Genomic DNA, 25,167 nt, shown 5'->3' on the forward strand with positions numbered 1-25,167 from the left:
TTCGACGCGTTAGGCAGCAGCAAAAATAGCAGCAGCTACAAGTAAAGCTACAGCTATAGCCATAACAAAAAGAAAAAAAAAACGATATCACTTTGTGCTCTTTTATTACGTGTACCTTATAAAAAAGAGTTTAGTTATAAATCAAATTACGTGCTTGTGGCCTGTTGTTGTCATCGCGTCGTCGCATTTGTTGCTCGCGTCCACGATTTAGCCCAAAAACTCGAAAACAGATGTTTAAAAGACAAAGCTAGAAAGCAAAGCCTAATATGAAGTCTTAGTTCGTTGCCTAAGTCTTTTGTTTTGTGCGAAGGTGCACGCGAATTTTTAGTGTGAGAAAAACCGAACGGTGTGTGTGTGCAGAAACAAATTGAAATAAGCAAGACTATTTACTGGCAGCTGCGGCAGGGAAACCAGTTGTGCAACTGCTATTCGCATAATCCATTGAACCATTGACCAGTAGTGCATCCCTCTGAAGAAAAACTGAGAAACTGAGAAAATGGCGCCGAAGAAAGAGTCAACCTTGAGCCAACAGCAACCGCAGCAACCCATAATGGACCTCGAAAGGATAAAGCGTCACTTCAGCTGGTCGGACTCCGGTGCCATGTGAGTCACAGCCATTACATCTGCCTGAACAGTCCGCATTAATGGTCCATAAAGTAGTCGTTAAGACGAGAGAAGCCGAAACGGAACTTGATCCGAACTTGCCAGCAACTAAACACCTGAAGTTCGTAGCCGAAGTCTTTTTATTGTGTTCTCATACTTCAGTTTTTCCCTAGGCAATCACAAGGCCGCTGCTCAAGAACATTGTGTCTTCGATTCGATTGAATAGAGCTGCGTTTTAAAAGTCAAAAGCTTTGATTAACTTATTGCATAACACTCGCACGTGTTGTCTGTTGTTTATTTTTGGGAGAAGCCTATTTATCAATAAGATTCGCCGATCAATGAATATTTGAATAATCGCATTCATTATTGTTTTAGCTGTGAAGTATTTATTTGAAATTCAAACGTAAATGACACTTTGATAGGGAGTCTTAAACATACTATAGTACAATATATAAAGTTCAGTGCATTGGCCAAGGCTTACAAGATGGTGGTGGCTGGGTGAAATGCTAATTTAGACAACTCATTGTGGGCTCTGATCATTATCGTTAAGCCGGGAATTCGTAAGCTTGTCGCCGTGCAAATTCAAATTCAAATTCCCAATTTTGCAGCTCGTAATAGTCTGCACAAATTCCACGTCATGCTTATTAAGCGCTGGGCTTTAATTGCATTTATTCACATGCTAAGCAACTTCACAAAGTGGCGAGTGAAATTTGCAATTATATAAATACGTAGTAAGGTAACAAATTCATAACAAGTTATGACACATGCGCAGCCATTGGGCCACTGAACGCTAGTCGAAGGCTTAAAAATAGAACCCAGGGTCGACGCTGTGTGTAGGGCGATTAAAAAGAAGAGTCTACGACTGTTTAGCCTCAGTCGGCAACGGCTGGCTGGCTTTCAGCACTTGGCATTTAATTTCACTAATTGCAAATTTCAATAATTTCCCTAACCAATCCGAACAATAATAATAAATGGCAAGCAAATGAGTTTTCGTACAAATTAACGTCTATCAACCGCCGCAAACGGCGTCGATTTTTAGCGATTTTTGCAGCTAAGTGGATTGTGGCACATCCGGCAATCGGTCGATTTCGGACGATGTGTGAAAATTATTTTGCCATAATTCAATACAATTGTTGGCACAAGGGAGGCGTGTATGCTTTGCTTGTATCGGCTTTATGTAAATACAAATTGGTCATTCATTTATGCTAAGTTTCTTCTTTCGTTTGGTTTTTAAATGACATAATAAATTGGCAACACATGCGATGCTAAACAGGGGCGTAGCTTTAAAACCTGATCTTCAATAGTCCAACAACGTTATCAGAATTTTATTAACTTGAGGCAGGCCCTTTAAACTTTAGGATTATTTAATATTTAAAAACAAACAACATGCAGCTCACACGAGTTTTAAAAAAATATTTTTACTTATATTTAAGAAATAAAATGTTCTTAAGCTCACAACTTTAAACATTGTTTTCAGAATTTCATTGACTTAGGAGAGACTCCTTAATTAAAAATAACTTAATAACTGAGCTTTACATTTACTAATATTTTTATATCTTAAGGACCCCTTTTTTTTGGCGACGTCTCTGTATCATTTTATATGTCAAACATAATCATATTATTTGCATCCAAATGCGGCTTTAGGTCGGGTCTATAACCGACGTATCGATGGGCCAAATGAGTTTGTTTGTTGCTTTTAACGGTGTTTCTCTTTTGATGGCCTTCATTATACAATATCCACCACTCAATCAGCTACGTCACTTCCGCATGAACTAGTTCAGTTGTGAGTGGCATCGAAATATTGGGAAATCACGACGGCTTCGTTTTTTTTTGTCAACATGTTTTAGTCATACCTGTCGCTCCTGGCGTGCCGTTAATTGTTGTTATTGATGATTAAGGTGATGATTTGCAACCCAAGCACGCCCCCACAGAGACCATACCGTTTAAAACAGTTTAAGCACGCTCAAAACTTAAAATTCTAATTGCTAGATATAATGGGAATTCCGAAAGCCATAATCCATAATTGGGACCTGTCAGTCAAGCTGCGCAATTGTTTAATAGGATCATAAAAATGATTTTAAATGTATAGCTCCTTGAAAAAGGCTTGAGGAATATTGATTTTACTTTCCCCTAACTTAATCTTACGTAAACAATTTTTTAAATTATATTGATTTAAATTTTAACAAATATTTAAAAATTTCAAGTAAAATGTTTTAATTTTTTAAAAAATAAGCCCTAAACTTTGTTGCTTAGTGTTAAAAGCTTGTTTTTAAGCTTGCATGTATTTCATAGCTATCAGGTTGGCATTGCCTTACTATAAACTTGGCTTAGCTTTTAAAAGTCCGCTCGCTTTCAAGCTTTTATTAAATTTATCATATAGCTAGATGATTTGAAACTTAAGCTCAAGACACACAAGCTTTTAAATAGTTTTTAAAATTATCAACGCTCTTTATAAAATGACATTAGAGGAAGCTCGGCTCAATAGCCATTTGATTACCCAGACAGATGAATTTAACTACAGAGTCTGAGAATTTATAAGCTCGTTGATCTACAGTAATAGCCTGCAAAGGTCGTAAACACAATTTGTAATTATGGTTTGGCCCCAAACTATCTTTGATAGAACATTTGTAGATATTGTTGCTATGTTCTATAGAAATATTTTTTCACACTCTAAGTTGAACTTTAAGTTTGGCCATTAAGGTAGATTATGCTTAATTTCTTTTCCACTCTGTGTGGAGACAGTCGTTTGCCCTAAAAGGCCACATATTCTTAAAGGAAATCGCCAAGTCACCTTAATAAAAATAAAAAGAATAAAGCACACGCCTGTCATAAGAACTGGCAATTGAAGATTTATTTCCGCAATGTGCAAGTGTCACTGGCTTTTGCTTTCCTGAGTAACCTACCACCTTCTAAGAACTCACTCTTGAATTAAAATATGTGAGCTAAATTTTAATGAATATCTGCCGTATCACGTAGGCTTAAAGTAATTGTCCTGATTAAAGTCTGTCACATAAATATTCCACGATTCTTAGGGTTTTTGTGTTTTCTTCGAAACAATGACGTTGCCTTTGCCGTATGTGTTGTTTGAACTTTTGTTTTGCCTTTAACTTTTTTTGGGTACTTTCACCCCTGTTTTTGCCGCACTGCAAGAAGCCATATGCATTGTCTTAGAGCAACTATTTCAGCGTATTTGCCCATAGCATTAACAGCAATTTGGCTAGCCTGCTAATTGGCTCAAAATGTGGTCGAACAGACAAAAATATTGCACAATGCGGCCAATCAACTTGGCAAAAATCTCACTCAAATGCTGTGCATTGTGTGCCAAAAAGTTTTCCTCCGATAATTATAGACATATAGTATATATCTAAAACGTTGAGCCCAATATCCCACAACGCTCGACCAGCTTTCGGTTTCCATTTGATTTGGTTTTTTGTGGCTTGTTTCTTTTGCTCATTGGCCAGTTTACAAAAGACCTTGACACATTTGGGGCGTGTGTTTTTTGATGGCTTTGGCCAAAATCTTCACAAATTATTCAACTCAAAGACGATTCCGAGCTTAATATTAACCTGGTCAGCTTCATTTGCGACTGGTAGTGGACCAAACAATTACAGCAAAGGCAAAGAAAAACCAATTGTGCGTTTGCGTTTGCTATTTCGCAGATCTTTGTTTATGGGGCGGCCACAGCCTCTAATTGTAATTAATTAAACTGTTGCATTAGCAACTCTTTTGCATGTGGCGGCCGCTCGAAAATAAAGCAAAGTAGTCAAAATGCTTAACTCCGAGTTGCAGAAATTGCATAATGTTTGGCAAGTCGCGAAAGAAACCACTTTTGAGTACCAAAAAGCTTTGCAGCAGCTGGAGCTTTCCACTTCTTTGCTTCGAGTTGCAGTGAGCAAAACTAGGGGACAGTTTAACAAGTTTTAAGCCATAATTACCTCAAAAAAATTAAGTGAAGAAGGTTGCTAGAATTAATTCGAATTTTAAAAGTGTGGAATGTGGTTTGTGATTCAAATGTTGTTTGTGGATAAAATGCGGAAAAAAGGCTAAAACATATAAATAATTATAGCTCAATTTTAAATTAGATAATTGCTTGTCTGGCTTATTATACTCACCTTCAGTTGAGTTTTCTGCAGTTTTGTAACCAAACAATTCTGTTGCTTTAAAACCTCTTACTAGAACTTAATTAATCTCTATTAATTAATTATTAACAAATTTTTTTTTGAGAAAAATATTTAGTAATATTATAAAATTAAATATTTTTAACTAGCAAAAAAACTTTGATTTTAGACTTTGCTTATATTTATCTTCTAAAATTTCATAACAACTTTTTTAAAGTCTGAGTCATTGACTTGGACAAAATTAGTATAAAAGTGTCTACATATTATATGTCTAAATATTATACTATGTATTAAGGAATGTTATTTAAGAAAATATTTTTGGTGAAAATTCTTTAAGAACTTCTTTGTTTTATTTTTCCTGTGAATCCTGTGAAAAAAGGGATTAGGACACAGCGCAAATGAGACAGCAAAAAACGAGTTTTGAACGAAAGGGAAATTGTAACTTTATCGTAAAGTGCAATCCGTTTTATGAGCTTGAAATTGCCGCCGTGTCGTCTCGTGGCTGGATGCAATTAATTTAAAGCCAGGCCTGAGCTTCTGCTGTCTGTCTGAAATTCCAGACACTTTGCACCGGCAAAGCCTCTTTCCCAGCAAACTTCCTACTCATCGCAACGGCGACCTTGTGCCCATTTTCACAGCAGCATAAAAACACAGAGAGATACACTCAGCGATACACACAGAGGGAAAGAAGTCGAAACTAAGACAAAATGAAATGGTATGTCAACATGGGGAACCAAGTCTGGGAATGGAGGGCTATAAATGCGATGGAGTAAACAATACGAAAATGTAGATTTGAAATGTGCACATCGCCAGACAAAAGGCTGAAATTGTAAGTGAAGCTGTCGAGAGTAAAATTGATGCCATGGCAAAACCCCGAAAAAGTTTGTCAACCAATTTCTTTAATATTTCTATGACCATTTTCGCAGTTACCAATTGTTGTTGTTCTCGTTTTTCCAAGCCCGAAGTCAACAAACTTGTCCAAGGTGTTGTTGTTGCTGTTGCGGTTGCTGCCACAGCATGACTGTGCAGAAAAAATCAAAAAACAAAGACAAAGTTAGAAAATTGCAAGCTTAGTTTTTGGTTTTGCGTATTCGAAAGCAAACTGTGTTCGCTTGGACTTATATTTGTGTGGGCGGTAACCATTAGTTGAAACTAAAACAACAGTTACGAAATTTGCAGCTGGTAAAAGCTAAGAGATTGAAGGCTGTTTACATGGCTTCAACTGCACAAATTAGTACACCATGACCTGACTTATTGTAAATTAGCTGGAAACCAGACGATGATGATGAGCTGAGGCTGAGTGAATCATAAACGTTATAAGACCGATTGCCACATATCCAAGTTAATGATGAACGAGGAGTTTTCAGGGCTCATTAGCACGTTGCCTGTCGTCTTCCAAAAAACCATGTCAAGTGCGACAGCAACGCACTTCGTTTATTTATTTCTTGATATTCCACATATATATATATATATACTGTATGTGTACCTGCCTGAAATTGCTTGTTTTTCAACTACAATTATGCCCATTGCACCGACAACGAGGATGTTTACAGGCCCATCAGTCAGCCGCGAAATCGGTTTTATGCGATTCATTAAATCCCACTGACATGCCACGCCGGTCAATTCGGCGTATGAGTAATCTGTAATCTGTTAAGGAAAAAAAATCCACACCGCTTATTAAATAACGATTTGGAAGCTAGATAAATCTAATGTTTTAGGTCTCGGGAATGGGAATGCATGACAGGCAGATATATTATAATGTATAGCAGTCGACCTTGCCAGTTAATTGTCGTTTAATAGCAAAAGAAATAATGTATCCAACGCTGTCCATTGACCATTGACCACCTGCTTAAGATGTTCGAGCGCGATTTGTTACAACACCCGCTTTTGATGGCACTTTTGGCCAGAAACACCCACAACGCGCTAAGTTGGCTGGGCATTTTCAATGTCAGCATTGCGCAAAAACTGGACTGTTTGGTCTGTTTTCGATTTTTTTCTATCTTGTTTCGTTTTTCCCTAACTCGGCAAACGCCCTTAGTCAAGCCCTTAACGCCGGCTTGTTAATTTTTTTCGAATTTTTTCTAAGATGACATTGAAATTGTGCAATAGGCAAGCAACACAAAATTATTAATATAGACATGTTTATTGATTTTGCTAGCTGGCCTGTCCATCACTTCATCGCACCCAAAAGCATTCTTTGGCATAGTAATTATAGTAATTAAGGCATCTAATTTTGCCTTGGGCAGCTGCAAAAAAAATTAGTATCCAAAAAAAATCGACATTATCAATATGATATGCACAGAAACAAAAACATTGAAAACTACTAAATTATTAATAAATTGGTATTAATCCTTTATTATTCTTTAAAAAAACTTCAAAATTTTTGTTTCTGTAACCCAATATATAATATTAAAGTGATATTCAAATTCATAAAAACGATTATAAATTTGTATCTATTTTACTTTTTCTGTGTGTTTCTCCTTTGACCATTTAATCTATTAGCAGCGAACTTTGAACTGCCTTAGATTGGCATTTACTTATGTAAAGAAAGGCAATCTTAATTAAAAGTGTATGGGAATTTTAATCGAATTACAATGGCAATAACGGCCAAATGAAGCCATTAACCGATCTAAAAGAGAGCGGTCGGTTGGGCTTTTGCAATTCTCGGACGAGAAAGAAGTTAAAGCCAAGGTCGATGGTGGATTGCAATTGCATAAGCGTATGCCAACGTCACAACGGCTACGTAAAAAAACCCAAAAAACCGGGGCCCTTTTTTTTCGAAGAGACTTTTCCCCGTTTGCCGCGAAGGTGAACCGCCGCCAGGAGCGAAGTCGAAGCCAACAAACCTTGCCACTCGTTCACTTGTTTATTTATTTGCCAGACGCATCGCGCTCATTCGATATTGTACAGTGGTTGGTTCACTCAAAAGTGAGTGGCTTTTTGAGTGGCTGTTTTTGAGGCACAGGTGCTTCGGCGCTTTGCTGTGGCTTCGCCGCTGCTTAGCTTTTCAGTTCAGTTTCGCAGGTCCAACGTCTAGACGCGTTTAAAGTCGCGCTTAAAACGCACGTGCAAAAGTGCAGTATCAGACCGCTCGTTTACCGCCTACCGCTCACTGTACCGCTCTGTACCGCTCTCTCATTCTCTCTCTCTGCCTCCGTCTCTGTTTCTTCCGTTGACAAAGTGTAAAGTGCAAAGACAGCAGCAGCAGCAGCAGCGTTAACGCAGCGCCAGCGTCTCAGCATCAAGTCAGTTGAGTTTAGAGCTCAGGCCGCCTTTTGGCCAACGACTCGAAGTCAGTCTGTTTCGAACCTTTCAGCGCAACGCAAGTGCTCCGGTTTATACGCTCGCTCCGATCGTAGCTTTTTCGTGTGAGCCGCCGATCGCGAACGCGTTCGTGCCCTAAGTCTTTCGTTTGGCGAGAAGTGGATTATTACAAAAGCACCAGCACCAGCGAAAACGAAACGACTGAAAATTGTGTGCAAATACAAATAGATTTTGGCCCAACTAGAACGCGCATTGTAAGTGTAAATTTGCTCATCAAACACAGAAATGGGAGTTTTTGGAATTTGCCGAGCTTGAATGGCTTTGTGCCGCCGACACACACACATACGTTTCAGGAAATCGCCCAAAAGGCAGGCATACACCATGATATTTAAGCAAACAACAGCTTATTCTTGGCAAAAACAAATGGCTGCCAGTCGCTTTGTCGTCAATTACTTTGTTCGCGAACTTCCATCATCATCATCATCATCGAGATCCACATCATCAATAACAAAGTGTACCTCGCGTTTCCTTCCCCTTAACAAAAAAAAAAAAAGGTTCCAACGCGTGTGCTCCGCGCTTGGCATACAAATAATAATGGGCGTTATCGTGTACCCAAAACGTTGTTAGAATATGCTGATATATCTGATAATACCTGGGCAACTCCATCATTTTTTCCTCTGTAATGTAATGTGAATTGCATCTAAAAATGTTGTGCAAATGTGGCCATAATTTCAGTCATTAACTGCATTTTACATCATGGATACTATCGCCATAGCACTTTGCTTAATATTCGCTTTATTGATCTGTAGCCCTTGGAATAATACCTGTTTTATGGAATTTTTTGTATTCTAGGCGCTGACTTCCAGCACTTTCCTTGCGTACTTAAAAAAAAAGCTCTTTGCGACCTAAGACCCCCATGAATAATTTGTTTTTGCTGAAAGCCCAGTGTTTGTCTGAGATCAGCAAAAAAAGTACCGAGTTTTTAGAAAACGCCCACCACCCATGGGAAGAGGTCAACAACAATTGGAGAGCAGTTAGCCAGCCAGCCAGTTTTTGTGTGCTCACCTCAATTTGCACTGGACATTGCATTGCAATTCGAGCAAAGTTCAGCGCAATTAGGTGCTGTGACTTTTTGCATTTTGCAGTTTCATTGCACAAGTTGAAAATCGTCATAATAATAACAATTATATCTTACAACAAACTGCATTCATCGTCGTTTTTGTAGAGACCTTCGGCGAGGGCCCTGAAATTAGTTGTCAAGGTTTTGAGCGCCTGCATTTCCGAACTGTGCAGCATTTTAAGTTTAAGTTTAAACTTGAACTGGTATTTTCGACTTGGGGTTTTTTTCTTTGGGGTCTCTTATTCTCTGTTTATCACGTCGCGGCTATGCTTCGAGCAGAGTTCAAGGTGCCCGCCATACAAATCCACTCGGCAACAGAGACTGAGAGCTATAGGCATTATTAAGCCATAAAACGGTGCGACATTTAATTAATACCAAGGTAGCAGCCGCTATTATAGTAAGTTGAAGCCTTATATAAATAGCCGGCAGAAGTCGAGAATACTCGCTTCGATCCGATCCGATCCGATCCGATCCGACCCGATATGATTATCGGGATTGTTACACTAATTGCAAACAATTTGCATTGCTCTAATCGATTTCAAATGAACGGATGATGATTGCTCCAGGCTGCATAAGCAATGAAATTATACTTTAACTGGACTTAATGCTATGCTCTGGCGCTGGTCACTTAATACCCGATCAACAGGCCCTAATTGCTTAATAAAGTCAGGCTAACAATCTGGCTGAGATTTAATCAGACAGTTCGTCATATTGATTTTTTAATTGGCCTTCTTTTTTTAAGGGTGTATACCTTTAAGGAGCACATTTGTAATTCAAACTCGAGTGGACATTATAAATTCAGAATTTGTAAGGCATTCCAGTTGTTGCTGCTCTCATGACCCCAACTGAACTCGCCATCGATTGTGCAACTGTGAGACAACTCACAACTCACAACAATTGAGAAAATTAAATATTAATTGAGGCAATCGGACATTCTCTTTCGGGTTTTCGCAGGAATCGGACTCCAGACTGGTTTTTGTAGAGCAATAACATTAACAACAACTGCCGATCGATACACGCCACTTGTGAATTGATTAGTTTTGGTTGGCTTTTAGCTTTTGCAGACTATCTGGATTATCTAACGCTGGCTAGTGGGTGACTAGTGCTCGAGACTATTTATTTTTGGGCAGGGGCGCACAGAAAAGTCTAAAGACCTGTTGCAGAACCAGTTGCGAACTACCAGCGAACGACCAGCAAACGACCAACCGACTGGTTTGCCATTTGCAGAAATGGCCGAAGAAGTTGCAGTCACGAAACTGTGTCGCACACCGTTGCACTGAAAGTTAACTCACAGACAAACGTGCCTGAAATTATGTCATCGGAAAAGCCAGTCGAAGAAAATGAAAACTGAAATGGCCACAAGAGATGGAAAGTGTTGCTCAGTGCTCGGTGGATTTTCCTCTTTTCCCAAGGCAGTTCTAATTAGTTTAGAGGCCGTCTTTTACCCACTTGCCTAATGCCACACACGTAGCCATTAAAACGCAAATGGTTTTTCCTGTCTGCAGCTGGAGATTGCCCAATTGATATTTAAATTGTATATGCATAAATTCATCCAAGCATTGTCTGCAGCTGGTTAAATGGTTGTTAAATGCTTTCATGCTCAAGTGGCCAGCCGATTGGGCAATGACTTAAATGCCTTGCCAATACTCTACACTACAATGACTCATGTGTGGCCAGTTTTTTTTTTAGCACATTCGCTGACGCAGTTGCTAGCGCTTAGATAAAACTTTCCGCTGCACCGGAAATTCACCGATAGCCATTGCATGATAGCAACTATATTATTGACCTTGTGGCATCGCAACGCACTCGGCATGCAAACTAGGCATCATCTGTTGTTAAGAACTCGCTTGTTTGTTGTTTTTCACAAAGCTCATAGCTTCAGTGCCCAAGTGGCTCCGAAAACAACTGAATTCCAATGCCAAATGCGTACATTGCTTTCGGAGCTCAATTGTTATTATTATTATTACTACTACTTCAATTGTTAAGCGGCTTTTGGACCGTTCGCATATCGAATTGCCGCTGCGTCCAAGAAATATTCACAGTTGATCGTATATGATGCATGATTCAGCACTAAGTGATTATACTGCGATCACAACAACAGAAGCAAACACCGCAAGGTGTTGATTGATTGTGTAATACTTCAAACGGGGAATTCGATTCACCTATTAGTGGATACTTTCCTAGTGATCTAGAGGTTTTTTTCTCGCCACAAAAATTCTAAGCTTCTTATGGAGCACAAAATCATTGATAAATATCCCGCAATGACTAGCCAAAATTCCTGCCAGTGCGATGTACAACGTGACGTATGCGCAATACTGCGCGCCAGGTGAAAGAGATACAAAGCAAATATAAGCTCGGCAAACTCCAGTGCATAAATCAAACAACAATTTACGCTCAAACATGATTATTATTTATACATTTCAGCAATGTGTGCCTGAAACACATCAAACACAGCCTCAGCATTGCAAAAGATTGGTCCGGCAGCGAAGTAAAAGTAAACGCTTAACAAAGTAACTAGCATTTAGACAAAGGCAAATAAAAAACAAGAAATAGGCAAAGCAAAGCAAAGCAAACAAAACAACACCCACCAGCGGCGCAAATCCAGTAAATCCAAATCCAAATACAACAAATAAAATGCTGATATCAACGTAAGTAAATTCGTAGGTAAACGTGCAGAGATTACGGCTATAAATTGCAATCAAGGTGCGAAACAAACGCAATAGTTTCGGTTTCTTTTTTTGACCCACTGATGTTGACCCACTTGGTGGCAAGTCAATCATTGGCTGGGATTCGGTTTTTGTCTTCCAGTTTCCTGCTGTCAACGCCCGATCTCGACTTCAACACTTGTCGACCCTCTATTGTTGCATAAGCTTTGTGCTGCCTTTGATTTGACTTTTCCAGCGCTTCACCCTTTTGGCCATAGTTTGTGTTTCTTTTGCTGCTGTTTTTTTTTTTTGGTTGCTTTTGCATATTTGCCAGCCTGGCTGGGCCGAAAAATGCGACCGCATTTCTCAGCGGGGCGAACAAGTTTGGTAATTATGTCAAATACCAAAAGGCTCATTATGCAATTATCGCCAGCGATCGTCTTCTTCTGGCCATAAATCCACCTGATCCGCACTCGATCCGCACTGAAGATGAAACATGGTCTGGGTTTAGCCCACTCACTGCCCTGTAAGTCATGGAAGTTTGCTGATTTATTTGGCAAATGACAAGTCTGTCATTTCAATGGCTTCCTCGTTGGCTTCAAGAATAGAAGCACTTAATTATATGCGCGAGCGAAAAGAAAAACGAAGCGGACTGAGTACAACAAAAGGCAATTACACGACATTTGCATCTTCCGCGTGTGTGGCAGTATGACTTGACTTGTATGGAAATGGTTAAGAGGTGTTTTGCCTGTCAATAATACGCGGTCTGGAATGGAATTCCCCCCAAAGTCTGGAGGCAAGAACCGATTGGGGATCGGTGTGTTTAGCATTCAGCTCGCTGCCTTCATCGATGCGTGACAGACTCCAGCAGAACGGAGCCAGGAACAATTTGAATTGAGTCTCCCTTTGCTGATTACTGGCGATTAGGCGACTCGATCATCAATGAAATCGCAGCACGATAGGCAGCCTCTTTAGCTGTTTTATAAAGGCAATCAGTTACAAAAATAGGCTGCATATCAATTTAAACCTTTTTATTATGTCATTTGCTAACAAAAGAAATGCTTCTAGTCTCTTTTTGTGCAATGAGTTTTTTGATATATATTATTATATGACAGGAAAAAATATTGTGATATATATATTATTATATTTAACTGTTATCGATCAAAATTACATGAACGAATTACATGAAATCGATTATAAAATAATTTTCAAAATTATATTATATTGGTCATCAGCTTGTATCTCTTGTAATGAGCAAATGTTCATCTTTCGATAACCTTACTGTAGTTTCGGTGGAAGTCTCTCTGCACTTTGCCTCTCCGTACTCGCTTTTATTTTAGACTATTCGCCACGATAATTACACATTCTAAAGTTCGCATTTAACACGGTGAGCAAAGGGCGGAAAGAAAATGTGTCAGTTATGACAGAGAGTAGTTCAGTTAAGCTTATTGATGGTTTCTGGTTAAAGGGAAATGACGAGTGTTGTGAAGTGTTTTTTCCGCCCATAACTCAGTGTGTGTGTGTGTGTGTGTGTGTGTGTGTTAACAAACCCTGTCCCATTCTCACGCTATGTCATCCAACGAGGTGCGCCTCTGGAGAAACCAACCGAAAAAATGCCCCAAAAAACAAAAAAATGTGAGCCCGTGCTGGGCAAATCGCGCTGCATGAATAAATAGCGCTCTAATAGTTAATTAAATTATCAATAAGCATGCACACAAACACAATCACAAGCACCATCGACGGGCCCAAATTTCCAAGCCATAAATGTCAAGCACAAAAGAGTGGCGGAGAAGAGGGAAAATGTCGGTTTGTTGTCATTATAAAAAACTACCTGGCCTGACCTTGTCCATTGTTGACTGGCTCACACAGAGACGCACCGATTTACGCAACTAGCTGGCGTTGGTTTTGGCTTTTGGCTGTGACTAACTCCCTCCACTGTACGCAAATACGCAAATCGAAAGACTCAGGCAACGAACTTGAAACTTGATGCACATTTCGTCAACCAAGTTGGTCAGCTGAAAATTGTAAAATTGCAGCATGGCATATATATTTCTGAGTTTCGTATTCAGAATTCGTGCGGCCCAGCCCAAATTTGTGTCAGCGCGCATTATGCTAATATTCGATAGGCCGTCACATAATAAAGCCACTTAATTTTCCCTGCAAATACAAATACCCTGTTTGCTCGCCACTCGACCATTGGGCAAGCATCTTATAATAAATGCAAATATTTGCGGCCGGTCGCATATTTATCTTAACGAGAAGTAACGCAATCGATTAGCAAAAACACTGAGACGGTCAAAAAACGTAGCCAAATCGTTTTTGAAAGCGCGAGTTTGGTAAAGAAAACAACAACGATTTAGCGATCGAATGCGTTCAATCAGTGACCTTGAACTAGTTTCCCCCCGCCAGCATGTTATTTATATTTTTTTTTGGTCTGTTTGTCTCGCTTCTCTCGTTTTCTGGCTATATGACTTGCTCGTTTTAAGCCAGCGCTAATGATATGAAAACCCCGAAAATAAAAAGCTGGCAGTCAAAATATACATATAGACGTTAAAAAGGTGCGAATGTGATTAATTGCAGGCAATTATGAACTTTCTTTCGACTAACAGGGCAGCTAACCTTGACCCAAAATTGAAGAAGCTTTCGGTGGCTATTTACACGTTTGCAATGCGTGCCAAAACCGCATGGGAAATTGCATAATGGGCCCTGCCAATGCAAATGCAAATGCAAACTGCACACTGCAAATTGCTTGCATATTTGCTCAACGGCTGACCAACTTGGTTGTGGTGGATGGATGGACGGATGGATGGCTGGATGGCTGTTAAGCAATCGGTTAAAAGCTGGTCCAAAACCAGACTTGGCCAACGACTTTACTTCGCCATTCAACTCCAGCTGGACTCCAACTTCGACCAAAAAAGCGCGTTGCTCAAGCGACGAGTGCTCCAAGTGCCTAACTATAAATATTGAAATGAAAAGTGTTGCCAAGCTTGTCCATTGTGTGCCCGCTGTTTCGCTCTGTTTTATGATTTTTGTTGTTTTTCTTATTTTTTGCAATGTGTGCCGCTGACATAGTTTTTGATGCCGAGCCATTGAAGCATACCCCACAAACACACATCAAATGCAAATCCGCTAGTCGTTCGTTATGCAAATTGCTGCATGCTATATGCGACAGCAGGAAGCTGCCAATAGCGGGCAAATTAAAATACGCTAAAGTATTCTATTAAACGCGCTTATCCGAGCAAGTTTTGACCTGTAATCATAGCATATATTCATCATTTGGGTATCGTTAACGATTTTTACAATGAATGCCTTTGAATATCCGGATTTTGAGGAATTACCCCAGAAACGGGGCTTACAAAAAAGAATCAAAACAATTGCCAAGGCATTCAAAAATGTAAATATAAATAGTAGCAGCCGGCATTCATTCATCAGGATTTTTAATTGAAATGCGAGCTCATTGCTTACTTTTAGACATCTTTACTCCGGCTGGTAATTAATTCATTATAATAATTTGAATATTGCTAATTTTAGATAAGACGGTTTAGTGATCTCCATTTTTTTCGATCTCAATAACAGCCTGCATTTAAAATGTAAATTTTTATCTGTTTTATTCATTTAAATTGCTCGTTCATTGTTAACTTTTTTGATGCCTTATGTTTTTTTATGGATTAGACTCAATAAATACTCGTTATATATTTTTTAGCAATATCTGCCTATATTATTAGAGCGCTTAGATGTTTTATATAATTTTTCACAAATTTGTATGGCATATTTAGCAGAAGTGGCTTGTGTGTCGAGTTACAATTCTTTGATAAACAAATATTTTATATCAATTGACACAGAAATACATAAACAAATTGATATGTTTTGATTTTCTAAGGAGGCAGCAATATTAACTATAATGTTCAACCCTCAAATGTTCGGGGTGACAATTTGAAACAAAGCCCTAAACTAACTTATATTTCTTGATCTCCTTGCAGCATTTCCACAGACTCCGCGATGGCGGCCACAAACAACGATGGTGGCACACAGACACAGTCGAATGCCGTGGCGACTTGGGGAGCTCCGGCAAATGGACCCCGGAACACACAGGCCGCCGTATCCGTGCGGCATGCCTTCAAGGCCTACGGCAAGAAGAAGAACGCCAACCAGGTGCTGAATAACCTGAACATGACTGTGCCCAAGGGAACAATGTGAGTAGTGAATGTGGGGATCGTATCAGTCAATAAAAGTGAAATGTTGACAGCTCAATTTAGCGAGTTCATAAAATAGAAACGGCGAAAGTAATTAGCACCTAATGTTGGCTGAACTCGAAGTTGAAATCGAAATTAGCACCGAATGGGCAATGCTAAGCGATTTCCTTGTGACGGCGATTTGATTGCAACGATCTACGATCTGCGATCTCGTCTATATCAGAGGTCACTTGGTAACGCTTGCGTCTAATTGCGGCTATTATATACGGCACGGAAAACCTGTTTAGTCGTTCGACTATCTTGCAATTGAAACGGCATTTTTGCATGATAATTTGAAACGGCTAACGAGGGTCGCTATTAAAGTTCCTCGAATCTCGCGGAGATGGCCCCCCAGAAGTGATCCCAATTAGGCCGCTACCCCAACTGACGTCAAAATCCACACGTCGTGGCAATTAATCCAAAAAGAAACCATTCGTATGCCAGGCACTTACGTTATTTGTTAAATTCTCGAACGACAGACAGCCAATATGCCTAGTTATATTGATCGATTATCGTCTCGATTGGAGTCTCGAAAAATTGCAAATGGCTGGAGAACGATATTTATGTTTGCTTCCGAAGACCCCAACTCACGGCACATGTGCTTAATTGCGATGGCGAACCCCAAATAGACCCCTTATGGGGTTCACGAATTTTGGCAAACATTTAGGGGCCATAAAAATAAATGTTTTTTTCTTCGCCGTCTTTGGCATTGATATGGCACGAGCAGCGCTTTATTATTAAATTTTGTTTGTTTCTACTTTTTTTGCGGCATTCTGAGTGATTTATTAAGCTGCCGAATTAATGCTGTGTCGTAACGGAATTTTATTTTATTCTCTGCCGAGTGTGCAGCAGTCTTGACCCAGTTCAGCTTTTTGACCTAGGTTAGGTCGCTGAGTTAGTCATTTAGCGGTGGCAAGTCAACGAACTGCTTTTTCGGCGCATTTACGATTATGTCAATTAAAGTTGGAGCCAACTGCCAGACAGACACTCCTCCCCAGGGGTCTTATTATCCGATTTTGTATCGCTTACTTCGTTAAATGGCGCAGCGTGCTAATTATAATTATAGATTCAATAACAGGCCAAAACGTGCGACCTACGTGCTGCAATATTTTTTGTCAAAGGCCGAAGACCAAACGCAAAACAGACAACAAACTAACAAAGCGATAATCACAATAATCACAACCGCTACCAAGTTCATCATGATGATGGTGATAATGATAGGAGACGACGACTATCCCCTCAACAAAAAAAAAAAAAAATTAAAGAGGCGGAGTCGTTTTTGATAGCTCCGGGCATTTCTTACATTTCAAGGTAAACATTTCGAAATAATTCAACTTGAACTGCTGGAATTAACATTGACATCGCCGTCGACATGCCACACTCGAATATAGTACTATATACGGAGTCGAGTTTATCGTGGCGACAGTTTTCGTGCTGAATCGGCACAAAAGTTAGCCCCTCTTTCAGCTTACTTTTTATGAAACTTCTTTGTCTCACTGTCATGGCTGGCTTTATAACCTTTGACAACCCGTCAATAAGCTACATTTGTATTTATACAAAAGGAATGCAGAATCGTAATACCTATTTGCTTACTCAGTAAACTATCATTTTTATGCGTTTCCTGCTTGCCATTACCGTAATTTAAAAAGTAATTTAAAAATTTTTAATGGCAATACAAATATTAAGTTCTAGAACTTAAACTTTGTGATTGATGATCGAAATTTCACTGTGCCATTATTTATTAAACTTAATTAGGGTTCCTAATTCGACATTTTATTGGAAAAAGTAAATTAAGGTAAAGCTTGATTTCGGAAATGCCAAGATTACACTGGCTTACAAAAGTAAATCAAAAGAAATGACACCCTAAGTCGACTTTTTATTAGCTGTTTTCATTTCTATTTTTTTATTTATCTCTAGTTCTGCTTAACCAATTTCGGGTTTAAATAGCTTCGTTTTACTAGAAATAGAATATTCTTCAATTTTCCTATACACATTACACGAACTATTTTGTTAATTTAGATGTTAAAAATTTTTGGCATTAAAAAATCCTTACTAAGAGAGTTTATATACCGTGCGTAAAATAATTGTTTAAATTTTACATTTAATTCAATTCTATCATTTTTTTTTACAGCTATGGTCTTCTGGGAGCCTCCGGATGTGGCAAGACCACACTGCTGTCCTGCATTGTGGGTCGCCGCTACATGGACGCCGGTGAGATCTTCGTGCTGGGCGGCAAACCCGGCACTCGGGGATCGGGTGTTCCGGGAAAACGTGTGGGCTACATGCCCCAGGAGATCGCCCTGTACGGCGAGTTCTCCATCCAGGAGACCATGATGTATTTTGGCTGGATCTTCGGCATGGAGACCAAGGAGATCTTGGAGCGTCTACAGTTCCTGCTGAACTTCCTCGATCTGCCGTCGGAGAAGCGTCTGGTCAAGAATTTGAGTGGTGGTCAGCAGCGTCGTGTGAGTTTCGCCGTGGCCCTGATGCACGATCCCGAGCTCCTGATTCTGGATGAGCCCACCGTGGGCGTGGACCCACTGCTGCGACAGAGCATCTGGAATCACCTGGTGCACATCACCAAGGCGGGCCAGAAGACGGTCATCATCACAACTCATTATATTGAGGAGGCGCGACAGGCGCATACGGTAGGGAACTGGAGAGAAATAATTTACTTCTTACATTACTGGTTAAAGAAACAAAGTATTTATTACAATATATTATTTAAATATTTGCCGGTTTGATTTTAACTCATTGCTGTTTTTAGTTGTTTTAAATATTTAAATATTTAAATATTTTTAGTTATATTTTTTGATTGAGTAGTTTAAATAACTGAAAATTTAATTGAAATTAAACCATAATAGGTTTAAATTTAACACCAGATAGCAGTACTTTTGTGCAGGCCCAAATGCATATGATTATAATCCAATATGCTTTTCTTAGCATAATTACCCACAACAGCTCATAGCTTTTTCTTTTTATGTTCTCTATTAACTCAAAAATTTGAATATTTAATAGACATTGACTTTAATATTATATATTTATATATAATTAATTTAACTATGAAGTATGAAATGTTCTACAAAATAGCCAGATTTGAATTTGTACTATTCCAGTTTTTATCAGTGTATTAATATCTAATTTCGTTTATAGATCGGTCTAATGCGATCGGGTCACCTGCTGGCCGAGGAGTCGCCCAGCGTCCTGCTCTCCCTGTACAAGTGCATCAGTCTGGAGGAGGTGTTCCTCAAGCTATCCCGCATCCAGAGCCAAAAGGGCGATGTGACCCATGTGAACTTCAGGTAAGGATTCGCAGGGATTTGACATGCACTCAACGTGGCTAACCCGTCCACACCACTCAAATGTAATCTAATCACCGCTCTGAACTCTAAACGCTCCACTCTGAACTCTTTTCCATCCGACACTCGCATGCTCGCAATCTGTGTTCCACACCCCCCATCTGTTTGTGATTGGTTTGATTTTGGGGGAAGTAGTAACAACATCTCGTTGCACGCCATGGCCTTCGGCAGCAAGATGGACAAGCCGAGCTCCAGTCAGGAGGGCGGCGTGGTGGGCCTCAACTTCCACCAGAGCAAGGAGGTGCTGATCAACGACAGCAATGGATCGATTTACACGGTTTGTTTGGGGAATTCCCTTTGTGCGCGATTTCCCGGCTCATTTAGTGTGCTTTTCCAACAGCTCAACCAGGAACCATATAGTCCACCGCCGTCGAGGCGCAACAACAATCCCAATGACGAGGAGAGCTGCCAGGACTGCTATGCCAACCTGTGCAAGATCACCTCCAAGGGCAAGATCCGCGCCCTGCTCACCAAGAACATGCTGCGCATGTGGCGCAACGTGGGCGTGATGCTGTTCATCTTCGCCCTGCCCGTCATGCAGGTGATCCTCTTCTGCCTGGCCATCGGACGCGATCCCCAGGGCCTCAACCTGGCCATAGTCAACGGGGAGATGAACGACACGGTAAGGGTAAGACACACACTTATACAATACTCTCTTCAGGCACCCCTTCAAAATTATTTGGCAGAAACTTCTTTAACATTTGATTCAAAAGCAATTTCAAACAGATCTGATATTAGTGGGAACTGATTTGAATTGTTTTTTTTTTACTTTTTATTTTTTGTTTTAAAAATATATTTAAGTCATCAATAAAAGGCATTTAGAACATTATAATATTTTAATTAATTAACTTAACATTTTAATTAATTAACTAAAACCCAAAATAAGATAAACTTCAAAACAAAACAAAAGCGGACTTCACACTTAATTATTACAAATCTTAAATTAAATTCAGGCCTGATTAATCCAACAATGTCTAACTAATTAATCTGCGATTGTTCTTAGGACAACTGTTACTGGGAGGACGGCTGCCACTTTAAGAACCTGGGATGTCGCTACCTGAGTCACCTGAACACGAGTGTGGTCAAAACGTATTATGAGGACCTAGAAGATGCCAAAGAAGCCGTGCGAAAGGGGACAGCTTGGGGAGCCGTCTACATAAGCGAAAACTTCACGGACGCCTTCATTGCCCGAGCAAATCTGGGACGTGACTCCGATGACGAGACAATCGACTCCTCCGAGGTGAAGGTCTGGCTGGACATGTCCAACCAGCAGATCGGCGTCATGCTCAACCGAGACATCCAGCTGGCCTTCAGGGACTTTGCCATGGGGCTGTTGGGCCAGTGCGGCAGCAATCCGAAATTGGGCGACGTGCCCATTCAGTTCAGGGACCCCATCTACGGCACCATGAATCCATCGTTCACCGATTTCGTGGCACCTGGCGTGATCTTGACGTAGGTTTCATACAGCCATTTGTTTTATGGGTGTGTCATTAATGTTTTATTGTTATATTTAATAGCATTGTATTCTTCTTGGCTGTCGCTTTAACGTCATCGGCTCTGATCATTGAGCGCACTGAGGTAAGTCAAGGAATTCTTACTTCATTGCCACATATCAGCAGTAATGAAAAAATAATACCAAACTTTTTTTTGGTATTTTATATTTAAATATACAAACAAATTTCTAAACAAAGTCAGAGATTTAGGACCATTGCCAGAACAAAAAGGAATGCAAAATAGTAACACAAGTAAACAAAATAGCTTGAAAACAGTCCGATTCGAGCTAGAAATTTCGAGGTCGAGATTGACAAGGGTTATCAGGCCCAGATCGAGCGGGAAGTGCAGGAGGCCAAGTCGATCGCGCTGCCCGACGACGACGAAGATCTATAAACCTAATTATAGTAAACTGAGAAAGTTGTCCGCCTTTACACAAGAATTTAAGAACAGGAGCAACAACCACTACTGAATAGGAAAATCAGCAAAAACCTGCCATCCGTTATCCTCTTTGTACCATCCATCGGATTCCCAGCAAAAGCTGCAAGACCTTCTACCGTCAATCTTTGATAAGTCGGTTATACACGATACAGATACTGAAATCTCCTTATTGGTAGAGAAAGGAAAAACATACTCAAAAACCAGGTTAAATTATAAATCGAAAAAAGACCATGTCAGATATATTTTGTTATTGCTAAATAAAACAGTTGTGAAAAAATACCAAAATTATTGTAAAACACAGACAAAAAAATTTTTTTAATTAAAATTAACTTCATATGTACTTCATTCCTTTGCAGGGCCTTTTGGATCGCTCCTGGGTGGCAGGTGTCTCTCCTTTCGAGATCCTGTTTTCCCACGTGATCACCCAGTTTGTGGTGATGTGCGGACAGACTACCCTGGTGTTGATCTTCATGCTGGTGGTGTTCGGAGTTACCAATAATGGCGACCTCTTCTGGGTGATTGTGTTGACCCTGCTGCAGGGCATGTGTGGCATGTGCTTTGGTTTCCTCATCTCCTCGGTCTGCGAGCTGGAGAGGAATGCCATCCAGCTGGCGCTGGGCTCCTTCTATCCCACCCTGCTGCTGTCCGGCGTGATCTGGCCCATTGAGGGCATGCCCGTGGTGCTGAGGTGAGTTCGCGAGGCGATTTCCTGTGTTAAGTAAAAATTTAATGTTTAAATCTTCCCCAGATACATATCCTTGTGCCTGCCATTAACACTGGCCACCTCTTCGCTGCGCTCCATCCTTACACGTGGCTGGGCGATACTGGAGTCGGATGTGTACATCGGCTATGTGAGCACATTGTCCTGGATCGTGGGCTTCCTGGTGCTGACGCTCCTCGTGCTGCGGGCCAAACGCGGCTAGGAACTCCAGATGTCACCGTATTTTTAGATGCCTACTTTAGATCACGATTAGTCGTCCTCGTCGTCCTAGTTAGTTTACCCCCTATACTTCGGCTCTACTTCTTATCTGCTTACAAGTTTCACTTCCCACGTATCTGCCCAAAATGTCATAAATTATTTAAGCACATTTCTACTCGGCACCACTCGTTTCCCTAGGCTAAGTTTTGCACATTTCGTAGTTTAAAGCGTAAGGTTTAGGTACCTAAATGAATTGTTGTAAATATTTTGTGTCACGAATTCAGTAATCCGTTGCTAGATGTCCATTATTTGCAACCCTCTGTACTAGAACTTTTCTCGATTCCGAAACAACGGGCAATTTATTACACACACATAACTAATTTTATATATTTTTCAATGGACTGTGATTGTTTTTTCTACATAATTCACGCGAATACACGTAGGGCAAGCATAAAAAATAACAAAAGAAAAAGAAAACAATGAAAAGCGAACAAAAACAATGGTGGGTTTTGTCAATAACATTAAGTAGCTTAAAGCATTTTTTGTATGGGTTTAAGTTTTTTAAGGTAAAACATAATTAAATACAATAATGTGCACTACCCTAAAGAGTACGTAAAGAAATCTATTTCAGGAAATATTATGCGCTGAGCATAAGTATTTCACAACGAACAAAACATAAGACAATGAACAACGAACAAGTGAAAAAACGTTCTTATTTAAGTAAAAGTAAATCATTAACTATGTGAACGCAGTTATGTATAAATAATAATAAAAATAAAACGTCAATAAACAAAAACTACTGGTTTTGATATAGTTAATTTAAAATGCTTTTTAAAAATGTCTTTTATCGATAGCTTTGGCGCCACCATATAACTTCACTGTTATTTAACATGCCCAGAACAGAGCGATAAGACTTAAGCTTAGTCATTGTCACTCTACTGCATTGTTATCGATAGTCGTATCGCTTGTTGCCCGATAGTCCGAAACTGCATCGCCTCATATCGACTGTGTCGGTATTTTATGGTATTTTTTAAAGTCCAAATCAGCTGGTTGAAATCATAACAAAAGAGCGATGTTTTTTTGTGGTGTTATTATTTGTAAATAGCGTTTATTAATGTTATTTGGGCAGTGAAATGGACAAATCCAGGTCCAGCGTGTACGATAAGTTCGCTGGTTTCGTGGAGCAGCTGCGGAACACAGAATGCAGGTGCGTTTTCACCATTATATGTTTGTTTTTAATTGCAGCGTATTGAATGGTTTGGGAAGGGGACCGGCAACAGTTTGTTGCTCGTTATGGAACAATATGGATCAGATTGCAAATGCAACTCGATTTCTTAAGGGTTTAATGCCCACCAAATGGTCCAGTTTACTGATTACTCAGTTCACAAATTCTTTGCGAACAAGTGCATCCGCTATGACGTCATGCCACATACCTGTGTACAAAACTAATTACCTGAAATTCCCACAGTCAAAAGCAGAAGATAGCCTGCTTCCAGCAGATTGCCGAGTGCATCATGTCACCATTGCTGGCGGGGCACATCAATTATGCAGCACACTGCGGCACGGCCATGAATGTCCTGCTGCTCTTCTGCGAGGATGTGGACTCCGTGGTGCGGATGAGTGCCGAGGAGAACCTGAACAAGATCCTGCGGGCACTGGAGAAAACTAGGGTCAGTCGCATTCTCATGGATCTGTATGGCGAGATCAAGAGGAATGGTAATCAGAGGTAAGTTATGGCAACCGCCAAGAAATCACATACACTAATGAGGTGTCTTTTTCAGATCTTTAAGGATTTGCCTCAACCTGTTCTCCTACTATGCCCCCCAAATAAAGGAGAAGCACATCAAGTGGTATGCCATGCGATTGCTCCAATGCATGACCACCATTTCGCAGCGCAAGGAGACACTGCTCCAGGAGACACTCTGCGATTTCATCAAGCACTTTGGCCGCTATATACAGCAGGGTCTCAGCGATAGCGAAATTTGCAAGCTATTGGAGGTGATACAACTGTTCAGCGGTTTTTGTATCTATTTACTTAACTCCTTGCTGGAATTTACAGACTTTTCTGGACAATATTGGCTCCGATTGTGCCGTGAAGCGTCGCTGCTCTGCCCAAAATTGCATCAGTCTGATTGAGCATGCACGCAATAGAAGCCTTATGGCCAAACATGCAGTCAACAAAGTGATGGGTAAGTGCTGACACGAAACGGAAATTAAGATCCTGATGGGAATGCATTAAATAGTCTTCTTATTGCTAGTATTTCTGGCATTTTTAATTGCTAAACCTTCTGAGGGATATTAAGAAATAGACAGGAGCCGTACGTGATCAGTAACCTTAACAAATAGTATCATTGCTTGATGACTACATACATATTGTTTCATTAACTAAGTGGCTTTATTGTTGACATTGTTAATCCGCTGAACTCTTTATTTGAGTTTTTTATAATTAGTTCAATCAAAATAAAAAGTATACTTAAAATAAAACAGTAAAAAAACAGTGTTTATGAAAAAAATGTATGTTGTTTAACACGATGCATATTTTGAATACTAATCCACAACAATAAAGCTTCTAAGGGGTATCAAGTAGCAGATAGGATTAGTACCTAGTCAGTACCCTTAACATATGTTATTTTTAGTTAGTTTTTATTTAATATTAAGATTTACATTTTACATGCCATATTTTATAGTTTTGGTGGTTTTATTATTCTTGTTTATAAACGACATTTCTTCATTTCTTCATTTTAATTGGTGTAAAATAAATCTTTAAATTGGAAATGCCCAAAGACACAGTTATTATAAAAACAATGGTATTATTGAAAAGCCCAGCCTAAGACCGTTTAATTTGAAAACAAAACAGCTCTCACAAAAGCCCCTATTGTACCTTTAGATTTGGATGAACTAATCCACAATTCGGTGTTATTGCTGTTAGTTATTTAACGCATTTACGCTTTGAACACGCCCAACAAAACGCTCTT

At 39.8% G+C, this 25,167-nt stretch overlaps 2 protein-coding genes across 11 annotated transcripts in view; both read left to right on the plus strand.

Moving 5' to 3' along the window:
• On the plus strand, window positions 1-22,988 carry LOC108148736 (ABC transporter G family member 20). Of its 10 annotated transcripts, none has more exons than XM_017275922.2 (11): window positions 7,739-8,239; window positions 11,530-11,753; window positions 15,731-15,943; window positions 18,114-18,630; window positions 19,136-19,284; window positions 19,477-19,618; window positions 19,682-19,969; window positions 20,345-20,793; window positions 20,859-20,919; window positions 21,630-21,961; window positions 22,022-22,988. In XM_017275922.2, exons 2-11 carry the CDS (start codon window positions 11,740-11,742, stop codon window positions 22,194-22,196), a joined length of 2,340 nt encoding a protein of 779 aa, XP_017131411.1. In that variant the 5' UTR covers window positions 7,739-8,239; window positions 11,530-11,739; the 3' UTR covers window positions 22,197-22,988. The 10 variants fall into 10 exon arrangements, with proteins under 10 accessions (XP_017131406.1, XP_017131407.1, XP_017131409.1 ...); XM_017275923.2 differs by having other exon boundaries at window positions 19,682-19,963; XM_017275924.2 differs by having other exon boundaries at window positions 19,513-19,618; window positions 19,682-19,963.
• Window positions 22,989-23,234: 246 nt separating this feature from the next.
• Window positions 23,235-25,167, plus strand: part of LOC108148728 — a 43,837-nt gene continuing 41,904 nt past the window's right edge. Inside the window, 4 exon segments of the mRNA XM_017275906.2 lie at window positions 23,235-23,399; window positions 23,661-23,918; window positions 23,974-24,190; window positions 24,252-24,381. Of these exon segments, the coding sequence (XP_017131395.1) occupies window positions 23,326-23,399; window positions 23,661-23,918; window positions 23,974-24,190; window positions 24,252-24,381 (679 nt within the window). The 5' untranslated portion in view covers window positions 23,235-23,325.

The sequence above is a fragment of the Drosophila elegans genome, unplaced genomic scaffold, assembly GCF_018152505.1.
Source record: "Drosophila elegans isolate 14027-0461.03 unplaced genomic scaffold, ASM1815250v1 contig_476, whole genome shotgun sequence".
NCBI lineage: Eukaryota > Metazoa > Arthropoda > Insecta > Diptera > Drosophilidae > Drosophila > Drosophila elegans.

Coding starts and splice junctions, on each gene's coding strand:
- LOC108148736 (XM_017275915.2), top strand. CDS start 497: ATGGCGCCGAAGAAAGAGTCAACCTTGAGCCAACAGCAACCGCAGCAA. Junction 19,285..19,476: donor GTGACCCATGTGAACTTCAG/GTAAGGATTCGC, acceptor TGGGGGAAGTAG/TAACAACATCTCGTTGCACG. Junction 20,920..21,629: donor TGATCATTGAGCGCACTGAG/GTAAGTCAAGGA, acceptor ATTCCTTTGCAG/GGCCTTTTGGATCGCTCCTG.